The sequence below is a fragment of the Xiphophorus couchianus genome, chromosome 12 (assembly GCF_001444195.1).
Source record: "Xiphophorus couchianus chromosome 12, X_couchianus-1.0, whole genome shotgun sequence".
Lineage (NCBI taxonomy): Eukaryota > Metazoa > Chordata > Actinopteri > Cyprinodontiformes > Poeciliidae > Xiphophorus > Xiphophorus couchianus.
In genome coordinates this window covers 20485417-20510914 of record NC_040239.1, presented here as the reverse complement: position 1 = coordinate 20510914, position 25498 = coordinate 20485417, and the positions used below count along the sequence as shown (strand labels likewise).

At 39.3% G+C, this 25498-nt stretch overlaps 1 protein-coding gene across 3 annotated transcripts in view; it reads left to right on the top strand.

The window, feature by feature from the left end:
• kiaa0825 (KIAA0825 ortholog) overlaps nucleotides 1-25498 on the top strand; it is a 134609-nt gene that overhangs the window by 24108 nt on the left and 85003 nt on the right. For 2 of the 3 annotated variants that reach the window (XM_028033952.1, XM_028033954.1), the window contains exons 7-16: nucleotides 4091-4258; nucleotides 6906-6988; nucleotides 7081-7329; nucleotides 10869-11146; nucleotides 12815-12965; nucleotides 16303-16493; nucleotides 17789-17995; nucleotides 18278-18388; nucleotides 20617-20756; nucleotides 23524-23703. In XM_028033952.1, coding sequence (XP_027889753.1) covers nucleotides 4091-4258; nucleotides 6906-6988; nucleotides 7081-7329; nucleotides 10869-11146; nucleotides 12815-12965; nucleotides 16303-16493; nucleotides 17789-17995; nucleotides 18278-18388; nucleotides 20617-20756; nucleotides 23524-23703 — 1758 coding nt within the window. The remainder of the gene's footprint in view (nucleotides 1-4090; nucleotides 4259-6905; nucleotides 6989-7080; nucleotides 7330-10868; nucleotides 11147-12814; nucleotides 12966-16302; nucleotides 16494-17788; nucleotides 17996-18277; nucleotides 18389-20616; nucleotides 20757-23523; nucleotides 23704-25498) is intronic. The other variant, XM_028033953.1, reaches the window with a different exon arrangement.

Genomic DNA, 25498 nt, shown 5'->3' with positions numbered 1-25498 from the left:
CTGTCAAGGCCGGGTTGCCCCCGCTGTAGCCCAGTTGGACAGCACCCGAGGACAGAAGCCCAAGAGACAAGCATTTGGGTGGTGGTGTGTGATTACAAGTGCGTGCATGCGTCCCGGTGTATGTTGAATAATCACAGCAGGAGTCTTCACATAATAAGGCTGTCTGAGTGAGCAGTGGGCTGCAACTGATGATGAGGACCCTAACTGTCTGGGCCTGGCAGGAGGTCTGGAGTGGCGCCGAGCCTTTTTCCACCCACAGACAAACTGATGCGCACACAGACATAGCTTCAGGCTCCCGCATGACCCTACCCAGCACCTCGTGAGAATAACACAGACGTACTGGATCTCCTTCTGACTACACTGTTGATTTATCAAAACAAATGTAATCTCCAGGCACTTTATAGACTCAACGCTTCAAGTTTTTACTCCATCCTTTAGAAACCCAGTCAGTTCAGTCAATCGATTGGTCATAAATTGCCAGTTAGTAAAAAAATTTCTCAATGAAAACCAGCAGGTTTTGACAAATCTAGTGAAATGGAAAGTCTCATCAGAACAAGGCTCATTAAAGAGTTCAAAGTGAAGTGGTTAACATTTGCTCACATTTTGTTTGGGGATTACGTATCAATCTGGTGTAGAAAATGCCAAGCAGGACGAGTGTTGGTCCTACATTAATCCTACCTTTATTTAAGAATGACATAAGAAAAGCTATATTATAAAAAAAGCAAAAATCATTTTGCTTGCTTATACATATGCATGCCACACTCTTTAGGTCTTCAGATTTGTTCTAATGAATAAAAACTATGTGTAATTTTTCTTCCACTTCACATTTATGTGACAATGTTGGATAATGCTAACATCTTTTCTAGCGAGAGTTCCGTAAAACCATGCCTGATGATATAACATTTTATGACGTTATCTTTGGGTGGCAATGGACTGGTCCAGTTGGACAATGTGGCAAGGAAGATGTAAACCACATCTCAGATGGTTTCATTTGTACTGCTCAGAGAATGACGGAGAAAAAGGGGAAAATGAAGGCCAGCGGACAAGTGTGAGATATGTCGTGCTGGAGAGAAATTAAATCACTGGCTAAATTATTGCATGATTGCTCATTCCCCAAAGAGTTGGGCATCATTTGCTAGAAAGTGTCTAATAATTGGTTTTCGGCCATGTCAGACACATGCAATTCCCCCTACTAATGGCTCTGTTAGGCCTCCTGGGTCAGAGTAGGACGGAAAATAGCCAGACGGCAAAAAAGCACCCTACATCCTTGTTCCTTTTGTATTTTTTCCTCTGTTAAACCAGAAAGAGAGAGAGAGTGGGGAAGAGAGAAAGACGCAGAGGAGAGGAGCGATGGCAAGAAGAGGGAGTGTGTATGCAAGCGAAGAGGAAATGAAGTGGCAATAAGTGCAGCCAAAGGGGAAATGCTCTTCACCGTGAGTTTAATACATCAGACTGGGGATTTGGCAGCCCGCCACACAGCAATTGTTTACCTTTTTGCTCACTGGCTGCATCTGTTCTGTTTTGTAAACGGCACTAAACTATTCGCCCGTAAACACCGGAATCAATAACAACTGCTAAGGGAATTCCCTTATCCCGCCCCCTCCTTCGCTTCCCCGTGTTTTCATCCCTAACCACCACCGCCACCACCACCCCTCTTTTTTTTCTTTTTTTCTTTTTCTCCTGGATCTTCTCCTTCCTCTGTTCTCTCTGTTTCGTGCCAGTCAGGACCAGTCTGTGTGTGCGTGTGTGGCTGTGGAGCTGGTGGAACCCACAGAGACGAGGAGACGATGGATGGCTCGCCAAAAGTGCTTGCTCTGTTTGTTTTTTGTTTTTTTTCTATTCTCTTGCCATTATTAACAAGTACTAAGTAAAAATGCTCCCCTTCAAAATTGAATGTTTTTTATTACATTACTATTATTTTTTTTAATGTCCCATGCAAAACCTGCACTCTGACATGTTATTGAATGATGTGCAGCGTATGCTTCTTTTTGTAAGCAATCAGTGACGAGGCTTTCAGTTTATCATTCTGATTTGAAGACCATCTCTCCATAATGTGCTGCCGATGATCTCTTGTATAAACATATAATTTTTACCTCGTTCTCAGCAGCAGCTTCTCCCTTATTGATTCCCAGTACGTTGACCTTCAGTTGAACTCTTCCCCCTGCCGGTGCCCCCTCCTTGTTCTGCTCTGTGGGACTTGCAGTGTACTTTGCTATATGACACACCTGGGTGCTTTTAAGCACACCCTCTCCATCAAGTGGCTATGGGAGCTTCCATTTGATCTCACTGTTGTGACAAAGGTATAATGGGGTTTAGATGGCTATGTACTACAGTGCTATGGCTGTAGGCCCATTTGGCTAGGGAGGTGGCTATAAATACCTATCTAGCTTGTTGGGAAAGAGCCTCAATGAAAGACAATGCCCAGCACTGCTAAACGCCAAGGTCATGTGTCACTATTTAGAGTTGACTTAGTGAGCGAGTGAAACTGTTATAGGGTCACAGGTTGATGGAATGAGTAGAATGGATGGTGAGAGAAGAGAGAGGCCGGGAAAAGGTGATGCTCCAGATGAAGTGGAAGGTAATAGTTGCTGTGCTCAGATGAACACCCCGGAGAAGGTGGAGATTGGGGGCAGGAGGGCTGTAGAGATAGCTTTTACAGAATCCACTGGCTATCTCCCAAATGTGTCCCTTTCTGTCTGGTTGACAAGGTTTCCTTTGAATCGTCTGCAGTTTCACTTTTCTCCCACGTTGAGCATCGGAAGCTCTTGATGTGACGGCGACTTCAGAAATAGACAAGCCTGGTGGTGCGTGTGTGCAAAGTGCGAGTCTGGGAACGAGGCTGACACCAGAGTGTCAACCAGGTCACGCATGCACACATGCAGCAGGAGGTAGTCTCTCTAACCCAGACTCCCACTGGAACCCATTACAGAGAAACTGGAGGCCCATGGAGCTTAATTACATGCAAACACAAATACAAGCACACACATTTAAACACACCCCACATAATTACACGGCTATGCACCTGCGATTTCATGCATGCATCTGTGCACACTTGCACACAAAAACATGTAGGCACATTCACAAACAATCTTGAGGTTAGAATACATTTTATGGTGACCACAGAGTTTGGTCGCGGTGTGGACAATTATCTTGCAAGACTGACATGTGCAAATGTGTGTGGAGATGTCTACAAATCAAGTTGCTCATAATGACCCACATTGCATGCACATAAACAAGCGTGTGTGGACGCCCCAGACATGAACACACAAAACTCAGTGACTCACACTCATTAATACTCATAAAAACATACACAAGTGCCCAGACACAACACTCTGAATCAAACTTCATGCATGATTAAACCAGACATCCTTGGGGACAATGTTGTTGTCATATTGTCAGATTTTGTTTAACAATATAGCAAAATTACGTTAGGATCCAAAGGCAATAATGTCACTGTTATTGGAAAAGAAGACCCCCCCTCCTCCCTTTTCTTTCCATCTCAGTGCTCAATCATCTCTGTGCTTTCAGAGTCAAGGCTAATACTGAGCTCATCCTTTCCCAAATGCCTTTGCAGTTGCAGAGCTCATTTAGGCGGACTCACAAAAGTATTTGTGCATGTGTCTCAGCGTATGGCAACACATCTCCCAGCCGCCCATTCTCCGGCTTAATGCGGAACATCCCCCGGGTGATGGCTTTGGCAGCCTCCAAAATGGGAAATCCATATTTGCCGAGGGGGTCATCTGCGGGTTAGGAAGAGGAAAAAAAAAAGTTTTGTGCTTGGAGGGAAGGTTGTGCAAGTGTGACTTCACAGGAAGCAAAGTTTTGCATAATTTTCTTTTCTGTATTCTTTGTTTACACTGTGTAAGAGGAAAACATGAATGGGTCAATATTTAGAAAAGGTGTCACATGCAAAGAGGGACTTCTGACAGAGTGTTTGCTGATGAATGCCTTTTAGCAAAGAAGGCTGTGTTAAAAGCAAAAATCAACTATTTTCTCTTTGTGAACATTAAACTGTTTTAAATTTCTATGTCTACAACTCATCTGTGACCTCAAACAAGGTACATTTTGTCTCTTTGTATCTCTTTCACAGCACCAATGGAGCTTCCTTTGAAAAGCAGGAGCTTCAGTTTGACCTCCCACCAACTGAGGGCATTAACTCAGCTGGCTTGCATCCTGCTAGGCTTTGAGAGAGATGTGAGGGAGCTGGTCACTAACATCACCTTCATAAACTGCACAGGAGACACTCCAACTTTAAAAGGTGCAACTCATTAAAAATCTATGTTAACCTACTCTGCTGTGTCAGAGGAATTTATATCTTCTATACCTTTTCCACATTTTGTCACATTACAACCACAACCAATGAAATCCATCATAATATATTGAATTGAAATATTACAGAATACACCAGCACAAAGTTTACATTTACAAATAAAATGTTTTAAAGTGTAAACGTATTCAATGTGTAGCTGTGCAGAGCTGGAAGAGTGATATTCCCTTTATGTTTGCAGCTGTAATTGGAGCAAAATCTGTTTCTATAAAATGTCTACTCAGTAAGGCTGAATACAAGTGCTCACTTTATTTTTTACATTTTGCATGTAAATTTTTGTTCTAAAACGCACCTGTATCTTTGTCCTTTAGGGATATTGCCCTTTACAATATCCGCTACAACACAAGTGTTAGTGTAAGTGTTGCCAGGTTTCATATATGATCTCTGCATTTCCATATCTAAAGCTATAGTCCAGTATATGTGTCTCTCCTCCAGGCAGAAACACACGCACACACGCCTGCATCAACACGCACTTCCTTGCTAATTCCACCATAAAGTCTGGAAAAAAGTGTTTATTAGTTTGGTATTATCTGGGGTCTTATACAGGCCTTTAGTATCCGTTTCCTCTTTCCCCTTTGAACTGCCACTGCAGAGATGTTAAATGAAAGCTTTTGGTGCGTGGAGTAATTTCCATAAAGGTTACATTTACAAAAACAAGACTTGCGGAAAGGCTCAATTTACAGAGAGGTAAACAGCCTTTAAAGGGCAGTTATCCAAATCATTAATTCCAAGCAATCAAACGACTTAATTACCAGAAATTCATCAGATGAGCTTAAAGGTCAAAAAGTGATGTGCCTGCCGCTTCCTCCTTCTTCCATTGCGTACGGTCTTGTTCGGCTAAATTGCCTCGCCTGGGGTCTAACTCTTCGCTTTCCGATTAGGAAACTATGGCCTTGATGTTCATGCTTTTTAATTGAAACCCAACTCAACATCCTGTGCACTTTTATTCACCACAGCTTCCCTACAAGCTGCAGTCCCTACACAAATCGACACAATCACCTCTCATGGAATTACCCTGTGCATTGTTGCCAAGATCTGGGTTCAAATCAAATCTAAATCTCAGATTCGGACTTGTAGAGACACATCTATTAGCAAATTATTTCTGCTTCCTTTGAGACATGGGCAGTCGTTCTGTGGTCATCATGGTTTTTTTAACCTCTGGGACTAAAAATAAAGAAAGAAAAAAAAGAAACAGGTCAGCTCAGCTTAGTGGTGCTTAAATTGCAGTTTGACATGTAGCCACTAGCTGGCCCCAAAATAAATTCACAGCTTAAATAGCTTTGCTTAACGTAAACAACATGGTGTGTCTATGGTCTTTGTAGTAAATTCAGCTATTTGTAGAAAGTGTAAAGCTAGAGTTTAGAACCATTCCATGCTGTTTGCAGTAGAGCTTAACTTAATTCAACAGCCTTCTCAAAGCTAAAAACACAGACAAGAAAAAAGGATACAGGTTGGCATCCATGTGTTTATTCTAATCACATATAGTCCTTGTTTCATAATGTTTAGTGGTAGAAAGAATAGAACAAATGCACTCAACTGATGCAACCTGTGAATATAATATAGTACCTTGCAAAAGTATTTGCACCCCATTCAACCTGTTCTCATTTTGCAACAGCAACAAATTTAAATGATTAAAATTATACTCTCCTTTTTTCTCTTTTCGATTTTTTTTTTTTTTTTGGAAATATGACAAATGTGGCAACGATTTGTCACAAAAATATGACAAATGTGATGTGGACTTAAATTCAGCTATTGTCACTTTGGTTCCCCTTTACAAGATTCAGTGAAACCGACTTTCACTTTTAGAAGTACCCTAATCAGTAAACACACTCTGGCCGAATGTGAGTTGAGGTCAGTAGAAATCCAACTTTTCTGTGAAGGTGTATTAGGGAACATTAATTAAACACCAGCAGATTGTAGACCAAAGACTGCTGAGGTGTAAAGGTGTGGAGGAGTTTTAAAACAGTGTCCCAAACTCTGACCATCTCGTTGAGCATTGTTCAATCCATCAATCCTAAAATGGAAAGAGTAAGGCGCAACAGAACACCTGCAGAGATCCATATCTCATCAATGTGAACATAACAACTATAAATAATGCACTCCATAAGTCTGGCCTCTGTGTAAGAGCAACAAAATGAAAGTCTTTTTCGACGGCCCATACTGTAGTATTCTGCTATGTTACAATAGGCCAAAGTCCAGAACTCAAATTATTGTTTAATGTGTAGCAGGCAGCCCCTCCATTTACTTTGCTTTTCTTTGGAATTCATAGATCCCACAGTGGGAAAAAAGCCTTTGTCACAACAACATACAAGTGAAAACAAATCACACACAGACAGAAGAAAAACATAAATAGTTGTACAGAATGCAAAAAGAAATAATGCAGAAGCCTTAATTGCTTTCTATCTTTTTTATATTTTTAGTTACATCTTTGGCTTTTCGGTCCACTTCAAAAGTATGCATTGCTCTGTGTTGGTTTATTGTTTTTGTTAAAATACTTTAACTGAAAATGAAAGTTTTAATTTTAATTTTATATGAAATCGATTACTGTAGTTAGTTGCTATCTTGTGTCATTATTTAGGTATTTTGAAAAAGTCTAAGGAGGATTCAAGTTCGACAACAGATGGCAGGAAACCCACCGTAGACAAACTTCACACCCCAGAGGTGAGACTTTTGCATGTGTTTGTTGCATGAAAATTTCTTCTACTTCCTATTTTATGATTCTACTGGCTCTTGGCTCATTTCCTGCTTTTCAGGCCCAGACTTTGGAGTTTAATTGGAGGTTAGCTTTTAGTAGGCTTGTCCCACACATGGAGCATTGTGTTAAAGTGGTGCTGGATGACGTCTGTGCCAAGAATCTACAGCAAGAAGAGGTCTTGCATTCTTCGGGACACACCTTGGTCACCATAAGCCCCATCGCTGACTTCTCTGTCAGCAACGAACATCTTAAAGAAGACTTCTTTTACAAAGGCTCAGAGAGAGACACTCCTAAAATGACAGCAAAGGTATTCTCGTAAAGATTCTTCATTCTTTCAGCACCTCAGTCTGTTTTATGACATTTTGATGGAGCAGTTGCGAGTTTGTAAAAAATTTGATTTATGTAACAGTTTTTTTTTTTTGTGGTGCTCATCGTTTATAGTTTTCATCCTCTCTACTAGTTCATACTATAAAATAAAATTATAAAATTTCACAGAATTAGGGCTAGGCAGCATTAAACATCCCCTTTTGGAAATACGTATTGGACTTTGCAGTTTTTCTTTTGTAAGAATAAGGTTTAGTTATGTGAAGTTACGTCTCACTTTCATTGAAAAATGCTCTTGATGTTTTCTTTTGTTTCTTTCTCCAGTAATCTGTTAAATCATACTGCATCCGCAGAATCCTGGTTTAGCTTCTCAAATTTACTCAACAGAAAAACACACCAAGGTCTAGTTTATAGCTTAATGCTGTGCACAAGTAACCTCAGGATAAAGCCTCCCCTGAGGAGGGTCTGTTCCCTTCATCCTTCTTTAATACTATCAGACTTAACAATACGGGTTTACACACAGCCGCCCGAACCAGAGAGATTAATGCTTTTTGTAGCTCCCGTAGAAAGCTCCCTCTATAATAGAAAGCTCAAATAGTTTGAGTCTGACACAGATGACGCCCTGGATCAGAAAGGGTCTGGGGAAGAGTGATCAGTATTACTGGAGGGGAGGATTCCAGGAACAAAAGAAAGACAGGAAGAAACCAAGAACTGGTGTGGTTGATATTATGGGGGTTAGATGATGTGTGGAGAAAGGTATTCAATGGGGGGAAATTGAGGGTTTACTAATGATAGAGGGGCAAATCACAAAGGGAAAGTGGCTATAGCATTAAGAAGGATATAGGAGCGATAACATGACCAAAGGATGAGAAAAGAGGGCCTGGGAAAGGTAAGAAGAGGTGAAACAGACACAGGAGATTGAATTTTCTGAGGCCCAAAACCAGAGTGTGATGTAAAACTGGACTTAAGAAGTAACACCACCAAAAATCTCCAGTGTTTGAGGTTGAACAGCCGCATACTTACTGACACTGCTGATTTAGCCTCTCTTCATCTTCTTTCCTGTTTCAAAATCGCTAAAAAAAAAAACTTTTCTGGGAGCTCCACCTAAAATGTCTTTAAAGTTTCACATTCTTCCTTTCAACTGCTCTGCTGCCAAAAACCTTCTTCTACACTTCGCACATCCAGATTCCTCCCTCTTTCTTTCACCTTTGTCCTCCTAAATCCTCCTACTTTGTGTGTATTAGTGTCTCTTGATTCCTAACTAGTGTCAAAATTTGTTCCTGCTCAGGACCTGTACAACATATTTATGTGTAGGTCAACGCTTCAAAGATGAGAGCCTTCCAGCCCAAAGGTTATACTTGCATGCATTTGCATACAATAAAGCCGGCCTTGAAAGAAATTCACGCGACTGTAAAGAGAAGACACTCAAGATTGTGTTGCTAGCTGAAAAACTTAATCTGGATCAATATCTCGCAGTTTTTTTTATTCATACTTTCATACCTCCGTGCTTCCTTTTTTATATAGACTCACCTTAGTGTCAATAAATAAACAGGCTTAGTGCAGTTTCTTTTAATCGTCAGACAAATGAATAACAAACAACTTCATTTTCAAAGCAGCAGCAATTTGACCTGCGGATGGACCTTAATTCTCTAGATCCTCCTCAGTTTAATGTGAGCTCTCAATTATATCACCAAATACACCTTTTTCTGCTCTTCAGTCTCTCCTGAGGTGCTCGTTTGTCTCCTTCGCTATGCCGGGAGCCCAAGCAGACCCTAACTAGCACTTGAAAAGTTATAGCCTGTTTCACCTTGCTGCAGTAGTCCTGATGGGATTCCAGAATTTGATCGTATCTAGTTAAAATTTAAGCCTGTGTTCAGCAGAGATGCGATGCTGTGATTGTTTTGTGTTTATGTGCGTGTGTTTTTGTGTGTGTGGATGAGATTTTTCTGAAAATTCTGTAGAAAGGCTGAAAGTTTGAAAATTATTTATATATTCTGTAGTTCTGAAATGACAGTGTACCAAGTAAAGATAGTGCATCCTACTCCTGGCTGATTGATTAGACTAGTATGCCTTTTACAATATCACTTTCAGTGGATCTCTCAAGTGAACTCTGTCTCAAGTTTTCAAGTCTCAAGTTTTTGAGACTTGAAAACAATGAAATCATAATAAAGCTTTTCAAATAACTTTCTACTTCTAAAGTAGAAAGTTATTTCCAGTTATTTCTTTACAGTTCAACTGATAAACAAATACAAAGTATAGATAAGAAATATAAAAAATTACATTCTCCAATAGCCTGATTGCATAATGGTACACAACCTATTTACCGTGGACCCTGTTTCTCACTCATTGGAGAAACAGAACTTTCCCACCATCCTCCAAGGACTAAGCAGCAATGGGAAATTGATGGGTAGAAATAGATTTACACTTTTAAGCTAAAGGTTTGCTGAAGTTCAGCATTCTGACTTTCTTGCACTATCATCTGACCGATACCCTGTGATGCTTTTTATCCCTTAGCACTCTGCTATCAGTGCCTTTTTGCTAAAGCTCAAATAAGTAAATTGACTCTCTTTGCTTCTAATCAGATTCACTATAATTAATTGCAAATCTGACTTCAAGACAACTGAAAGCTTTAAAGGTGTCTTAACAAACCATACACTTAAATGTGACATATTTAAAACCTTTTCTCCTTATAGACATTTATTTTTCCTAAATTGCACACAATATCATATTAGCAGTGAAATTAAATTGTAATGATTCATCTTTTTTATTTTGTTTTTACCACAAAGCTATGCATTTCAGTAGGAGTCTTGAGTCTTGATAGGTTTGGACCATGTGTAGCTGCACCGTTTCTGGGTAACATCAAATAATAATACTCCTTTGATATAAACCCTAAACACAACAACTACTATGTTGCCATCGCTGTGAAAATTTTGTGAAATAGTTTTCACACTAAGCTCAACTGTATAAATTAAAACACTGAACTTCATTAAAAATATTAGGGTCTATAAAAACCATAACACCCCTGTAATAGGCACACTCACTAAACCTTTTTGAAAACTTTGATCAGCCTAGCTCCAAATCAGAAGTTTCTTAAAGAATCACCAGGTAATAATTTCTAAAGCTACAGTAGCTTGTCATCAAACATTACCCAATCATTTGCTCTCAGTTCGGCTCTCTTACTTAGTTCTACATGCTATAACGATTCCCTGTGATTGTGGTAAATGCGATGCGCTCTGTTGTGGAGTAAGACTGACATGCAAATGTAGTCTTAAGCATTTTGTTGAGGCCATGTCTTCCAATGTCTGTGTTCTGCACATTCAATCTTCAGTATTTTTCTCAAGATAAACCCATGACTAATAGTACTCTCAGTCCCCCACCTATTAAATATTCAAATTATCCCTGCAAAATGCTTTTCATTGCCTTATAAACGAAGTCTCTTCCAGGTTTTTCCTCCTGTCTACTGACGGATTTCACTTCTGGTTCTGATCTCGTCTTGTCTTTGCCTTTTCTCTTTCCCCACAGTTCTGTGGAGCAATTCTGATTGAGCTCGATGCTTTGCTGCCACTGGCAGTAGCCTGCAGGGACACTTCTCTCCTGGGGGTGCGATCAAGCTTTGTGGAAGCTTGTAGCAGAGCAGCATTTGCCATGCTGGGCCGTTTGCAGGAGAGGGCCCTGGAGGTACCGTCCTCTGCACCCCTGAAGAACCTGCCTGCTCTGCTTGCTTCCTGCATTTATGTGCAACAGCGACTAGAGCATTACAATGTCATGCTGAAGGATTCAAGTGCGGCTTCCGCTAAAATGTAAGAAGCAGGTGTACTCATGTGAGTGAGTCTGTTGACGTGACATGAGAAGGAATTATGCATAAGCTGCTGTGTTGCTCTGTATGCGTCGTAACTTTAGTTGTGAAATTCCAGGAAGTTGAAAACTTTCAATAGACGTCTATTGGAATTCACTGGAATAAATGGGAACAAAACGAAATTAAAATAGTAAAGTTTTTATCCTTTAATCCTTTAGATTTTAAAGAGTTTGAAATTTGCTAGCACAAACTGGACCAAAACAATTAAATTGCATGCAAATGCAATTCAATATATGCTATCCCTCCGTTACATTCATATAGCTCAGTGCTTACAACAGGCGTAATGAGGTCACATCCTCTACATGCACGGTGCATTCCTCCATCATGTGCACAGATGATTTCTACAACCCTACTATGTTGAGACCAGAGCTCACGACTATTAAAGCCACATGGCTGAACATGTGGATTGCCTAAAGTTTTGATTACATTATTAGCTAAATATGTTAAATGTATGTTGTCCATGTTTAACTTGCAAATGTTGTATTGATGTCCACTGATAGAAAAACCAAATGTTATATTTGTATTTGGAAATGATACAGTATGTTTTAATTACCCCAATTTTACAGTTATTTCCCATAAATACCAATGAAAACTTCCACTTTGGAATATTTTTAATATTCCCAATCAACATCTTGTGGATTCATATTTTGCAAGACTTCCAGAAATTTGCTGAAAATGTTTAAGTCCTTTGTAGAGTTAGTCCTAATCAGGTTAGTTTATCAGTAAATCTACAACTTCGTGAAAATAGTCTTTTATTATCATCCACCTATTTTTCTGTTTATGTTGCCATAAAGCAAATAGTCTGAAATTGTACAAATCTTCCCATCGAGGCAACATCTTTATTTTCACTCATAGCAACGATGGCTTTCCTTTTTGGTAAAATTCTTAATCTGTTGATGCACAGTCACTTCTCTTAATTAAATCAGATTTGTACTATTATTTCAACTGTATGTGCCATTGCAAGAGACTGAAGTTAGAAGTTTCAGAATCCAATGAGTTGCAGCTCCAATCCTCTGCTTCTCTCAGCTATACCTGCCACATGTGATTTCAGTCCCTGCCTGCAGCAGGCTTCTACTGGGTAGCAGTTGCAATGTGTGCCAATGCACAGAAATACATGTGCAGCAGTCACCAAACTTTCATCTTCTGAAAATATTCTGACTCTCTTTCCTGCTTCGTAGGTAAGCTTTACCCAACAGGTTCTTCAGTTTCCATCTTTCAATCTCTCCCTAATAGAGGACACTATAATGACACCACGGATAGCTGCTATTAGTTACCTATCATTTACTTTTGTCATTAAAACAGTATTGTTAAGTTGGAAGTCCTCAAAAAATTAAGGTGACTTATAAACATGTTTAATTACCACTGGTTGGCAATGCGTCCTTAAATTGTGTGGTAACTTTAGTAGAGTATCTCATATCTCTTGTAGTCTCTGTAGATTCCCTCTATAGTCCGTTGTCTGTCTGAGTGTTTGTAGGCCACTTATCCCTCCATTAAACTGTTTTTAAGGGGAAAATAAACCTTGTTGTGAACGTCTAGGATAAGTCAACACTTGGTACAATATAGATTTGTTTGTTGCATTTCTCAAGCTTTTTTTTTCTTCTTCTTTGATCAGATCCCTGACTCTGCTACCAATCCAGAGATACCAGGAGGCAGTGGAGGCCTTAAGAGAGCAGCTGACCAGCTACTGCATCCAGGTTTGCCTCACCTGTATTCTTCAGGATGCAGAGAGTCATGACTGGGCTGACCCTAAACCCTTCTACGAGGTGTGAAGTTTACATCAATTTCCTGTCCGTTTAGCTTGATTTACCTCTAGATTGACATTTTATGCACCATTCCAGGTTTATGCTTTGGAAATATCTCTGTGTGCCTGTTCTGCAGATTGTAGGAAACTATAGAATTATTACTCCAGAGCCTTCCTGCCTCTTCCTTTCATTCCCACAACACACCTTTACCTCCCACTCTCCTTCTTCTGTCGGAGTGTTATACTCTGAGCTTCCTAAGAACATCTGTGGCTTCCATGCTGCCCTGGGGGCTCCAGGGATTCGGCTGTCTGAAGTCTGCAGTCTACACTGGGACTGTCTGGAAACAGCGTAGGGGCCCTGGAACTCCAGTGCCTTTATGCCCTAAACCAATCTAAACCTCGCCTCTCCTTCTTCCTTTATCCTGATTCCCTCCCCTTTGTTCCTTCCTCCTTCTTGGGGTCACTGGTGTCAGACAGGCCTGCTGTGTGCAGGTGTGTGCTTTTGTTCAACCACCCCCAACTGCATCTGTACGGATGGATGTATGTAAGAGGGTTTGCAACAACTTTGGCTTCTCCACATCATAGTTCTGCTCTAGAGAGACCTTGTCTCCAGCCACACCATTTTTTTAGTTTCATTTTTATGCACCCACACCCATATGAATTGTTATTGGCATGAAAATTTTTTTTAATATGCAACACTAAAATTGCAACATATGTTTGAGGTCAGTTAAATGGGTCAAAGAGAGTATAAAATATGAGCTTGGCTTATGTCTTTATGACATGATTTGGCCTTCAGAGCCTTTACAGCCAAATAGTGATTTAATTCAAAAATAAGGAGGGGGAGCTTTTGAAATTCCATGTGTATTTTATTCTCAGCTCCCCAACTTGGTCTCAGTCTTGTAAGAAAAGTAATTTGTTTTCTGTAATTTACCTGACTTGTTAAAAAAATAGCTAACTTGCGTTAGCTGAAATAGAAAAAAAACAGGATATGATTCATTCAGTAGTGTAAAACTTTATCGAAGGTAACTTTTATTTCAAGCATTTAAACTATAAAACAAACAAAATCATAATTATGATGCATCAAACATAACTGAAGAAAATGAAAAGTAAAAAACTGAAAATTGAATTAAAGTTGAAACTATTTGTGTTCATATTGTATAAAATACCACACGGAGCCATTATTTTCTTTTCTATTTGCTAAACACCAGAATAATGAAAATTTTTTTCTCAACTTAGAAATTCACATACATAACCTTAGCATTTGACAGAATCCTTAAATGTATGACTTGGATCATATGTTTCTGGTATCTTTTCACCAGAAACATACCGAAATTACAGTAAAGGTTTGCTGTAATTTTGTCCAATTCCTTTTTGACAGAACCGACATACAAGAGTTTGTTGCCCTTTTTGCTCTCTTATGCCTTATCAGGTCTGCCCACAAATTTTCTAAGGTTCTGAGATTTGAACTTTGTGATGTCCGATCCAAAATGGTGGCTTGGTTCTTAAGCCATTTCCTAAGTAATTTATGAGTATGCTAGGATCCATTTGGAATAGCCATTAGCCCCCAAGCTTTAACATCTTGGCTGGTATCTTGAGACTTTATTTAATGTTTTCACATAGGGTTATTTCCATGTGTTGCCATCAGTTATGTGAAGGACACCAGTCCGACATGTAGCCAGAAAGCCCCGCTCCATGATGCTACCACCAGCTTACCTCACAATTTGGATGTAATTTTCTGGCTTGCAATTCCCTAATTTTTCTTACAAATGTAACAATGACCATTATGGTCAAAAACTTTCACTTATTTTCTTCACATTACAGGAGATGTCTCCAAACATCCAGGTTTTCCCCAGGTTGTAATGTTGATAGAAGGTACAGTAGCTTAAATGGGCCAACATAGATATTTTTTTATTGATAGGCAGTATAAAATCCTACGGTATTTCATAGCTAAGACAAAAACATACTCTAACTCTGGAATCCGTAGTTACACTCTTTGCTGGGATACAAGGCTTTTTTGTGCACCTGCTCATCCAACAGACATTGTGTCTCTAACTAATACAAGCAAACAAAACAATTGTGATTGTGATTCCTTCATATTTAGAAGTAATTTGGGGCCATGACATCACAGAAATATTTCCACTATTAAAAGCTTAGATGACCTTTCTTTTATTTGGCACATTTATCCCAGCTATTTTTTAAGCCATTTTGTCTAACACTAAGAACACATCCACTGTCATTTTTTTTCCATCTGAGATTAGCATTTGCTCAGAAAACTCCTTGAGTTCATTTTCATGTTTTTTCTTTCTTTATGCTTTTTCTGTTGAATTCTTTATGCAGCGAGAGAGCATGGAAATGATTTCCAAGCTGCTCTCAAATATAGGTAGCTTTATTGAACAGAGTTGGATGATGGTTTGTTTTGCTGGAACTTTACCAGAGGTTTCCTGTCTTTTCCTTCAAGAGTTTTCCTATTCTCTCAGAATCTGTTCACAGTATGGTTTGCTTTAAATCTTTACATTTTTGCCTTGAGAAATGTTTCTTTTAACTTGCTCTGGGATTTTACATTTTTTTAAAATTCCAGGTTCAGACTTGCTATTGGATTTTTTAAAACCTTTTTGAGAAAGTAGGTGTTTTCATGGGGCTGCTTTGGTTCTGTGCCTAATACTGCTGCCAGTCAGAAAGATCCAGGCCATACTCCCATAAACAATTGATTGAGTGAAATGACCAGAAAAGGAAGATATATAAAGGTGAGGTAGAATTTGAGGATGTGTGAGGGAATTCAGTGGCCATTGAGATGTAGACAGGAGGTAGTTGGGGAGTTTTGGATGACTTAGTAGCACTCCCATACTCGTCATCAGTTTGTTGCTGGAGGGTAAATACAGTATGCTGAGCTTTGGGGAACAGGCGTAAAGAAAACTGAAGACATCTTTAATAAATGTATGACAAAGCTACAGGATTCCTGGGTAATAATCCTTCTTGATCCATATTTGCCTTTGTTCTTTCCAATTCTGATGCATCATTTCTATCTTTAGCATTATTTGATTGATCTCATCTCCCTGGCCCTTTCTGTAAGTGTGAGTGTTTCTGGAAGTTGCAGGTGTGCAACTGTTGGGATTTTCATGAGATCGTGATTTTAAAGCAGGCTATATTCCCAGTGGGGGAAGAAACCCAGGTGCAGAGTGCAGGTGGCATGACCACTACGACATCCCGGTGATGACAGACCAGTCTCTTTTCCTTCCCTGCCTGCAGTTTCGCTCCTTCTATATTTATCTTTACTGTGTTTCTGCTCCACTCTCTGTGTCCACATTATATCATATATGCAGCTGTAGCCCCCTCCCTCCTGTATGTTTCTTCCTTCGCAGGGAGAGCGGTGTTCCTTCGCACTGCAGATGTGGTTTTACTTCCTGTGTGGACTTCGCAGTGACCTGTGGTCAGTTCTTCCATCAGAGCTAGCCAAGGATGTGCTGGGATATGTGCTGGCAGAGACTTTGCAGTTGCTGGTGCGACGATATTCCAGAGTCCGTGCGTCGTACAAGAGACACTTGCAGATCAGGTATTTTGAAAAAATATATAAACAACGCTACAACAAAATCAATACCCCGACAAATGCACTGCATTATAAAGTATGTTGAGTTTTAATGGATAAACCCTTGGGTAGCAGAATCTGTTGAGTTGAGTTCAACCAAATGTATGAAATCTGTGTGATTTTGTTACATACTTGTTCCATTATGTAAATTTCACTACCTTTATCTCTAAAGAAACAAATTAGACTGACTATTGTTATCTACTGCAGGTAAAATGTCACCTGCCGATAACTCTTTAGAACCTCTCTTTAAAAATCTGAACTGTTCCTTTAATGATATTGTACAAAATAGCTAGAAAAAATTGTGAAATTAAACTAACACAAATTCCATATCCTGTATCCCTTACATACCTTCTATTACCTACTTTGATTAGTAACATGGATCTAAAATTTGGTTTCGATTTTATATTTGAGACAAAAACAACTCAGCAACAGCCAAAATCAAAATCTGTAGGTCAGACTTTTTAAAAATTGGTGATCTGCCAGAAATCTGCTGTTGGTGCACCCTTAGTTCATCACTGCAACCATTCAGAACCTGACAAAGACAAATATTACTATAAAAACGTAATTATCCAAAGGATTGTTTTGCTACACTTTGTAGTACACACATACGACTGCAGACACAGAACAATTGAGTTGAATCAAAAATGTTCACAAATCAAAAGTGTGAATCTCAACTATTTTCTCAGTTTTGGAGTTTGCTAACTGCTTCAGTCTGAGTTTATCAATACTATCCCTGGATCACAGATAGATGTAGAGATGGTGGACATCAGTAATTTTTCTTCTTTTAAATTGAAATTCCCAGACAAATAGTTCTAACATACAGTAAGAGAAGTATGAGGAAACTATGGCTAATAGAGAAAAAAATGTGCAGAATGTTAAGTAAAGTTAAGTAAAGCAGATTGTTCACAGAAAGTCTGGCTTATGTTCCTTATATTCATGGCAGTTGGAAACTATGAGGTAAAACTAAACAAGTATCATTTTGAAACTTCTCCAGGTCTAAGACACCGATTGTTACTTTCATCAGCCTCTGTTAGGTCACCATTGCTTGTCTCTGAAAAGATAACAGATGATGTAAAAAGAATTCTTGACCACATTATAGAAATGCTTCATGATTTTTAAATACTAACACTATACTTTAATGCCTAGGAGTAAAATGAAAATTACGTTTTTCTATTTTAGTTTTAGATTGAAGCAACAATATGCATACTTGCGTATTGTCTGTTTTCATAAAGTCATCTTCTCTGTTTCTCTCTGTTTTTAAGGTGTGACATCACAGCAGTGCTGCTCTACGTGGAACACCTCATGTGGAGTGTCAGTGAGAGTCCAGAGGATGTGATTCTGATCAACCCTGCTTCAGAAATTACCATAATAGGAGGTGGCTCTGACTGGCCGTACCAAATCCACAACCTGTGCGACCAACTGCTGACGGTCCTCCTAGTTGTTACAGCGCCGATATCTTTTGTGCATAGGTTCGTACTGTGTGTACATTAAGGTTAATTTCTAAGTAACTGAAATGTTGTGAATTAAGGTGAATTCTGTAAACTTAATAATCATCCAATTAGTGGGCTGAGTGAAGTCTGTCGATAGCAAAAGAAACTGAAGCAAACTGAATAAAAGACTACAACAAACAAACAAAAAAGATTAATCGATTTTAACGCTTTCTGCTTCCAAAGCTGTTTGACCTCCATTAATAGACGTGTGTTGCAAGTAGCGTCTTTTAAAACTGCCGTGTGCAATTTTAATTTCTCTAGATTGTTTATGAATAGTGCTTCAAAGGACTCAGCGCCGCGCCAGCCTGAAAGGCCTGTTGTACGCTGGTTAAATGCTATCAACCCTGATCGCTTCCCAGAACAGGTCATAAGGTATGTAAAGCACATCCATCATGTAGTCTGTCACACATCATGCAGTAGGCACACAAACTCTACTCAGCAAAAGCACTTGTACCAACTGAACTGCATCCACAAACTTCAATTGTTTTTATCACAAACCAACAGGACGTAGTGCACAAATGTAAAGTATTTCCTTTTTATTTCAAAATTAATCTGACAATTTTATAATGCATTTGATTTTAGTCCCGTTTATTCGGATACCCCTGCATACCCATTGTTTTCAGAAGTTAGATACTTAGATTAAAGAGTCCACCTGAGTGTGATTTAATCTTAGAGTAAATACCGCTAAATACAGATCCATGGAAGAAAAGCCATGTAACTAGTGTGATCTCCTCAAAGTAAAAGGACATACCCAGAGCTACAATGGATTTTTTTTTAGAAAAAAGTTGATAGAATTAACAAGTATTAGGAAAGTACTGTCAAAGTTTAGACCTAAATCCAATTCAAATTTATGCCATGGATTAAAAATAGCTTTTTATCGACTCTTTTCAGCCAATCTAACTGAGCTTTGAGCTATTGTTTGTAGAAGAATGGTTAAAAATTACAGTCTCTTGATGTACAAAGCTTTTGAAATGCACTCCAGAAGTCTTGCGGGGATGCTGTAATTGTAGCAATAAGTGTTTCTACAATGTATTGACTCAGAGGGACTGAACACAATTGCACACCACACCTTTTATTTGTAAAAAAAAAAAATTGGAAAAACATCTATTTTTCTGGTCCACCTTAAAATTAGAACTATTATATTTTGTTAGTCTTTCTCAGAAAATCCAGATAAAACACATAAAACTCGTAGGTTGAATTGGGACAAAATGTGGAGAAGCTCAAGTGGTACAAATCCTCTCACCAGGCGCTGTAACCTGCTTCCCAGGCTTCAGTCCAAAGTTGCAGCCATGATATAATGCAGATGAAACCAGCATTACCTTTGACACAGTGGTAATGCTGATGGTTATGGGGACATCGCAGATGCGTTATTTGTCTACGTTTGTGTCTAACTGCTGTTGTGAGCTGTGCAATCAATCACTCTTGCACACATTTGTCTCCACTCTCCACCCCTCTCCTCTCACAGCCAGAGGTTATGTCACAAGATGCCGGCGGAGCACAAATCAAACAAATCCCTACTTTAGTATTGTGGATCTGAAGTTAGTTTGTTTTTTATGGCCTCTTTATTTCTTTTGGTTCCACCTCCTGCTTTGATGGAAGGACGCCAGAAGGCCTACAGATGGCCTATAGCCAGAACCACAGGTCCACATCCAGATCCTGACTGCCAGATCTTTCCCCAGTCAATTAAAACATATAAATGTATTCAATGAAACGCTTAAATCACCAAATAACTTGTGTTGTATGTTTCTCCTTTGTGCTCTGCTCTGAATTATCCCATCTGTCTGTCGGCGTGTGTGCGGGGGCGTGCAGGCGTGTGTGAGCATACATCCGTAGTTGGATTCGTGTGTTTGGATTTTGTAAGCTGACCCTGCCCTGTAGATTTATCAGAGCACTTAAAAGAGGACTACTTATGAATTTGCAGTCACAGTGACATCATAAATTGTTCTGTCAGACCAAGGCATAGTCTTCTTCAGTCAAGCAGCAGGGTGCACCCTTCTCTAGCCTTTCAGATGGAATGGCTAATTTCTGGGGAGACACCCCCTCAACGAGCCGCCTCCCGCCTCTTTGCTCTTAAGACCAACTCTGTCCACTCTTTCCATTAGATTTTATTGAGATGTATAAAGTAACATGCAGGCACACATGTCAGCATGCTTTCACACTTGCACACACATAACCACAAACAAAGGCTCTGAACACACTGAAAGCTTCGCACACACCAAGGATACGGCTCATTACTCACAGCTGGCTGCAGCCTCTTGGTTATACAAAAGATGTAGGAGGGGGGTATTGCTGTATATTCATGTATTTGGCTGTCACCCAAATGTTAATTTGCTTTTAGCTGGCCAAGATTGGAGCTAATTCCTTTCCATGCATGCTATAAGTAAGTTTACATTTGAAGTGAACAGCACTAAAAAGAATGACTATTTTTGCCATTTCCCAGCTGTTCGTACTTCTCAGGATTTCTGCCTTTGTTTCTCCCTCTCCTGTGAAGCCTTCTTGTCTTTTTTGTGGTCTCTAGCTAAATGGATTTCAATCAGAATACTCACCTGACGCTGCAGAACTGTCAACTTTTTCTCCTTTCTTTGTTTCTCGTCTCTAAGAGATGGCCTTACTGGTGAGGCAGCCTTGGCGTGCCAGTTGAGGCTACTGACCTCTGACCCAGGATGCAATCCCAAGCTGCTGCTGCAAATGCTGCTTTATGAAGATTGTCACCTGCCTAGAATACTCCTGGAAAATTCCTGTGAGTTTTTTTTCTTTCTGTTTATTTCAGTTTGCATTGACTTAAAAGTGCTTGCAGTTCTGATGCCTCATCATTCGTCTTTTAGGAAAAAGCTAAAATACTTTTGTTCTTTGATATTTCCTGTTTCATATCAGCGGTTACCACAGGGGACATCTGTGAGTAGTGTTTATTGGAATCCTAATTATGGTGCTCTAAGATCTTAAGCTAGTTATATGGACTGTAGATGATCCCCATTCATTTTATGAAGTTATCATCAGCATCTTTGCTATTATCATCATTTTCACCTTGGTCATCATCATTACTAAATCAATAGAGCACAGTAATAAACACTCAGCTGGCCCAGGCAGAGCACATACTCTGACCTTTAAAGATTTTTTTCCCCTTCCCTCTTTTCTTCTCCACATGGCAACAGTCTAACCTTTAAAGACTGTTGTGCACTCGCACATTAATTCACATTATAGCGACCTCATTAATAACAACTCTCTCTGTCTTGTTCTCTGGCTTGGTCTGGGCCTGACTCAGAGGCTTCGAGATGCGTCTCCCCGCACGCTGCCGTAAATCAACACTAGAAGCGCTGACTCTCGCCTGTTATCTGGGGTGACGGGATAATTAACCAGGACACAGACAGACAGAGGGAACAGCTTGACTGAAATGTCTTCACGGCAATAAGACACTGCACTTCCCCATATGTTTGGGTCATTTCTCTGATGATTAAAAAGAAAAACTACTTTAATAATGAATTCAAAACTAACTTTTTCATACTGCTTACGCATCTGTCTACTCCATGTACTTTTTATTGGACCTTTGAAATGAGCTGCTACTGGTTTAAAATAGGATTGGATATTTTCTGAGACTTTTGTTTCATCGTTTTTCAACCAGCTTTTTCAAATGTTGATTTTGATATTGTAATGTACTGCCATTGTTTTTCAAGTGGTAGCAATCAGTGGTGGTTTTTGATACTGATATTAATATTGATATACATAACTGATGCTTCAGAGTAGTCCCAGTCCCATCAGGTCAGTAGGTGGTCCTTTTTTGTATTCAAAGCCACCTCTGAAGGTAGTCTGAGGAAAAGTGTTTGCAACGTGTCTTGAGTGAGTTCACACCTGTATGTGGGGTTGTCTGGACACAATCAGATCAGTTAAAACTTTTATTAGTGCCAGATGTGGAGCAGGTCTCTCATTACTTTTGTAATTCAACAGCTTTCTCAAAACTGAAAGTCACACTACGTCAGGTAAACACAAACAGTCTTTTTATTGTCTATTGTGTGCCTGCTTCCAATTACTGTGGTTTGCAGAAAAGACCCTTGTGACTGCATGTCTGGTTGTCCGGAAGATAAACAGGTGTCTTTGTTGGCTATGTATCAAGGTTGAATAAGCACAGAGATGGAGAACAGACAAGGGGAGAGGGGTAGAGAAGGGAACATAGAAATCAGCTTTAAAAAAATAACACACAGGAGTTATTGTATGCTGGAAGAGTTCTGGAAAATCCACAGAGATGTGCCAGCGCACTGACATCTGTTTTTCTGAAGTCATCTGCTGCTTCATAATGGGATCATTATTAAAAGGCACCTAGTTAACCTCCCGTGCTCTCCAGCACTCAGAGTGGAAATTAATGTTAGCCAACCCCGTTTCTTTGGCCCATTGCAGTCACAGCAGTGATATCCATAACACTCTCCCCTTAAGGACCAATTACCAGACAGGCAGCGAACAAGATGCCTGCCTGATCCACGTAATGCTGCACAATGTGCAGAGTCTTGGTCCGTTTGGTTTACAACATCTTAGGATACATGTTAGCTGAATGGTTGTGAAGGAGCAGAAGTGTGAGTGTGCAAATCAGTTTTCTTATAGTCCTCTGTGCTTCATTCCCGAATCTTATGCAAGGGGCTGATCTGTCACTGCAATGCTGCAGCTAATTCTGCCTTGTCATTTTAAAATAGCCCAGCATTAGTCAGTAGGAAGTCATGCTGCCCTCCATTACAGCAGAGCGCGTCCTCATTGACTGCTGCCTTGCATACGCTGTCCTATACAAATAGTTGTCATTTCCTAGACTGCAGACTGACAGACCGCTAGATGTCTGCCACCTCTGGAGCAGCGGGCCTTTCCTCAGCAATCCCTGTCAACTTAACACACTCACACACGCAAACACCCCCCCGCACACAAATCACATATATAGACATCCATATGGGTTTTACAGTCACACACACCTCCATCTTCAGCCAGCTCAGACAGCAACCCCCACAAGGACACCCTGTCAAAACCTCTTCCTTTTCACTTCCTGTCTCCATGTTCTATGGATCCCACAGCCAGGGGCTTTGAAATCTCTTTCTTTTTCATTCTTATTTCTATCCAACACAGATGTGGGTTTTTCTTCCCCTTCCATTCCACGCTGTCTTTTGTTCACCCTTTCTGTTAACATGTGTCAGGCTAGGCAGCCTTGACATTTTCCAATGTGCGTGTGCGTGTATGTGTGTGTGTTTTGTTCAAAGAAATCAAGATGTTTTAGATTTATCTATCTGTCTATCTATACATACCTTTATAGAGTTGATATTTTCTGAATGATAATTCAAACAACTCCCCAGAGTGTTTTCCAGCATTTGGGTGGGTGAGCTTTTTCATCTTCTAGGATTGTGATTGTTTGTGTATGTAAAGTCTTCTAGAATATCAGGATTTCATCAATTCAGCGTTGTTTTAAATATCCCCACATGTAGTTGTTTTGTTGCTGAAGTATCTCACCAGGCTGACTTCAGTTGTTTTTTTGTTTCCAGATTTTTGCCAGAAGACTGACTCAGAAATGTCCACAAAGAATTGCAAGGCAGGAGATGATTTCATAGTTGCTTTGTTCAACTTGTTCTCCTGCTTGAATAATGTTCCCAAGGCTTTGACCCAGGCTCTTCAGCCATACCTGGAGAGAGCACACATATGGAAATATCTCTATACACTGGCAGGTAATATCTTGGTTGGAAAAGAGTGGTAATATATCAAGCTGTGAAAGCTTTAGATACTCGAGTACTCTGCTTGGTCAAATATTGCATAGTTAAAAAAAACAACGTTTTAGGATTCAGGTGTAGAAAAATCAATTATACTGATTCCTTTATATTCAATATATTTTATGTTTATTGCTACAGCTGTTATCAGTCATACACAAAGACTCTGGTATTAAAATAAGGATTACTAACAGTAACAGTCACATAGTACATTATTAATTTAATGTCTGAAATCAAAATAACATTTTGATTTGAACTTTGGTCCTTAAAATGATCTGACAGTTCCTATCTACCAGTGACAACTTCAATTAAACAAACATATTTTAACATCTATAGGATTTAAAAATATACATACATAGTGGACTTGTATTAATGGTATAATGTTATAGTGTAAGGTTCATATTTGTTTTAGAACCAAACACTATTTTAGTCAAAAGTATGACTTCTTTTAGTTTTGAGTATAAGTAGTTATCAAAATGACATAGAAAAGATTTGTCAAGGTCCTAAATTGAATTAACTCCTGTTGCAGATTAAATTATTGGTATCATTTTTCCACAGGTCATTGTTTTAGTTTTTACATATATTGAAAATTTTGATGCACTGAGTTTAAGATCATCTCAGCAACTGACTGAATAACGTATCACTACTCTACCAGCAACACTTGACAAAGTTGGATGATGTGCGGTTTAAATTTTTCCTAAGATTCTGCTGCGTATTATGTTCAAACATCTAAAAATTTACGTCCACTTCTAGATAAGCCAAACTTTACTTTATTTTCTTCATTTTACTGAAACTACCTTACAACATAGCAGGAAGCAACATTCACCATCTTCTTGTTTAATGTGTGGATTGTCAGCCCCTAACCATGTTCACTTCAGTGGCCTTATTTAATAAAAATGACTGTCATATAGTCAAGGCTCATTCCTCATGTGGTTTACTCTCTTTATAGCTGTGGATTCACTGCGGTATTAAAAATCCTGAAGCTGTGTATTGGTTATCTTTCATTGACTTTAATTAACTTGAGATTTAGCTGCCCTGAACTCAGAGTAAATCTGTTGAGAAGTCAGTCCTATAACTCTTGGTATGCTTTTCCAAAAGGGTGTGTGTAGCCTCTTTATATTTTCTTGACAAAAGAAATTATTTTGTCAAGTACACTTTTCATTCAAGACATGTTTTATACGTGTTGTAGCTCCTGTAACTCCATTCCACTGTCCCAAAAATGACAGTGTTTTTACAACTTCCACACAGAAGAGTGTTGTTGTTAGTGTGACCTGGTTTAGTTATGTATGATGCACTCAGTGTTTGGAAAAAAAACTAAAAAACATCAGCTTTGTTGTTGCCAACCAACCAATCACCAATCAGAGCTGGTCAAGCAAGAAATCGTCTTATTCCAAGCTCCTGTTGATTTCTTGATGTAACCCTAATAAATCAGTCACAGGAAAATGTTGCTTTTCATGATAGCAGGACACGTGTATGAATAACTGAGAGAGGTCACCACCTTCTCACTCATCTACTACATTTCAAGAAGAATCAGTAACGGTGATTTTAAAGTAAACCTGTCAACGGTATATTAGTTTTTTATTCTCTAAAGGCCAGTGTTGACATTGAGTGCAAATGATCAAATGTATGACTATAATATGATGTTTCTTTTTTTTTTTTTTTTTTTTTTTTTTTTACAACAGTTCTTTTTTTTCTTATCTCAGATGCAAGCTTTGCAGGAGCGCTTAATCAGAACTCCTGTAGTGAAGAGAGTTCA